Genomic DNA, 2,343 nt, shown 5'->3' with positions numbered 1-2,343 from the left:
TGGCCAATTTGATACTGTCTGGCCAATTTGATACTGTCTGGCCAATTTGATACTGTCTGGCCAATTTGATACTGTTTTGCAGCCACCGAAACATCTGCTTGGAGATTAGGAAAGAGCTCCTGCAGCCTGGAAGAGAGCCGGCTACTAGGACTATGTTAGCTACAAAACCTCTCTATAGAGTCCAAATGATTATTATTCTCCCGGGGATATCTTTACTTTGTATACAGTATAAAACTGTCCTTGGTGAGGGCAGACCAAAGAAAGTTCGGTTTTCAGTTGGCAAGTTACTGTTGCATGGTGGGTAAATTTCAAGATGGTGGTCCTGAAAGGCATGTTACGCGCCGAAATGATGCATTTGAATGGTATATATAAAATGACATAGTTCAGTCACGGTGCACCAAAACAGGCCATGAAATGTATCCCCGTATTCCCAACAAGTCAGACCACCGCCAGGCGTTCACGAATTGACTGTGCCTTAAACAAGAAACAACGTTCAGAACGTCAAAGTTAGGCCTTTCTCAGATTTTCCGAGGTTTCCGCCATGTTTTTTGGCCAATTATACCAACCGCATGGGGGTTTCGTGGCGCCCAGTTTCCCATTTGTTTCCGGGTCACACCTCTAACCTTACGTATCGCGTACGTCTACCGGGGTGAAACCAAATACATGATCCTGTCAAATACATGACTCTGATACTACTTGGGAGTTTCCTATATACCTGAGACATGGGGTGGTACGATTAAAAAAATACAGTGACAAACTAAATATCTTATATCAATCACGCATATCAAAAGACATGGACCAAGGACGTTGTGTGTAACGTCCTTGCATGAACATAACAATCAAACAACCAACAATATCCAGGATGAAAATCCCCCGATCTGGAGTTCGTACTTTTAAATTGTGAAATAGCACTTGGCGTGCCCAGAAGCTCCGTTAACGCCACCGTCAGGGGTGAACTTGGGGTATTCCCATTATACCTCGATTCACAAACACATTAAGTTAATAAAATATTGGCTTCGCCTACCGAAGTAGTTTACCGAACGACAGGATCGTTATAAAAGCTTATATAACCTGTTCCGTTGAACTACAACAAGACTGGGCTGTCCATGTTCAGGACATGATTTGTAGGCACGGATTTCAAAATATATGGTTAAATCCTTCCGTTAATACCAACCAGTTTGGACATATCTTAAAAGATCGTCTACAAAACACGTTTCTCTCTTGCTGGAGACAAGAAATTAAAAGTCTTACCAAACTCGATACCTACTGCAAAATTAAAACCCAATTCTGTTTGAACTATCTTTTATCAATTTAAAACAAATCATTCAGAAACAGCATAACAAAACTTAGGATTAGTGCCCACTCTTTACAATGGAAAAGGTCGCCACTGTAACACACCAGCCCGAATTAGAGACTGTGTCCCTCGTGTCATAAAGGCGTTGAAAACGAATTGCATTTCATAATGACCTGTCCTGCAAATACTTTAGATAGACAAAAATTAATGAAATTGATCACAAGTAAAGCTGGTAAACCTCTCCCAAAGACAAACATAGACATTTTCAATCTACTTATGTCATGCCCCGACTCTATATCTACGTACTTTAAGGCCAATATATATGTACTGATATGTAGTGCATAATAGAGAGAAAGTATTATAACAGATACCAACGCCTAACGCACATCATGTCATACGCCGTTTACGTTCATATTCCTGTAGTTAAGTAGTCTCTTAGTATACATAGACTTGTTTGTATTGTATTGTTCACGCTGCCATACATTGTACCATGTACAATTGTTAGTGTAATAGAGTTCATTCATGTAACCTCCTTGGCCACTAAAACTAAACTAACCCTAACCCCCAACCGTAAGTCTAACACTAACGGGAGGAGTTCGACCTATATAGTCTATAAGTTCGACCTATATAGTGTACAATGTATATGTGCGTAACCTGCATAACCATGCAGGTTACGCACATACCTTTGGAAATAGCCTGCGCAACATGAGCTATAATGTATATAATATTGACAGATAAGGATCACTACGACATTCAAACGACACAGATAAAACTTCTGTCGACTTAAGGCTGTGTCATTCCGATAACACAGGTGAAACCTCTGCCGAAAAAAGATCGTGTTATTTCCATGGCACAGGGGAAACTTCTGACGAAAAATGATGTGTCATTCAAATGACACAGGTGAAACTTATGTCGACATCTGCCGAAAAAAGGTGAAACATCTGTCGACTGAAGGCTATGTGATTCCAATGACACAGGTGAAACATCTGTTGACTGAGGGCTGTATCATTCCAATGATACGGGTGAAACGTCTGCCGAAAAAAAAGGTG

General features: G+C 40.5%; 1 protein-coding gene across 1 annotated transcript in view; it reads left to right on the top strand.

Annotated features, from left to right (window-relative positions):
* Window positions 1-274: 274 nt before the first annotated feature.
* LOC109471553 (fucose mutarotase-like) overlaps window positions 275-2,343 on the top strand; it is a 10,083-nt gene continuing 8,014 nt past the window's right edge. Inside the window, exon 1 of the mRNA XM_019770900.1 lies at window positions 275-329. Within this exon, the coding sequence (XP_019626459.1) occupies window positions 314-329 (16 nt within the window). The 5' untranslated portion in view covers window positions 275-313. The remainder of the gene's footprint in view (window positions 330-2,343) is intronic.

This window comes from Branchiostoma belcheri, unplaced genomic scaffold, assembly GCF_001625305.1.
Source record: "Branchiostoma belcheri isolate BF01 breed outbred unplaced genomic scaffold, Haploidv18h27 scaffold25, whole genome shotgun sequence".
NCBI classification, from domain to species: Eukaryota; Metazoa; Chordata; class Leptocardii; order Amphioxiformes; family Branchiostomatidae; genus Branchiostoma; species Branchiostoma belcheri.
The sequence above is the reverse complement of the archived record's forward strand: the minus strand, read 5'-3'. Positions and strand labels throughout refer to the sequence as shown.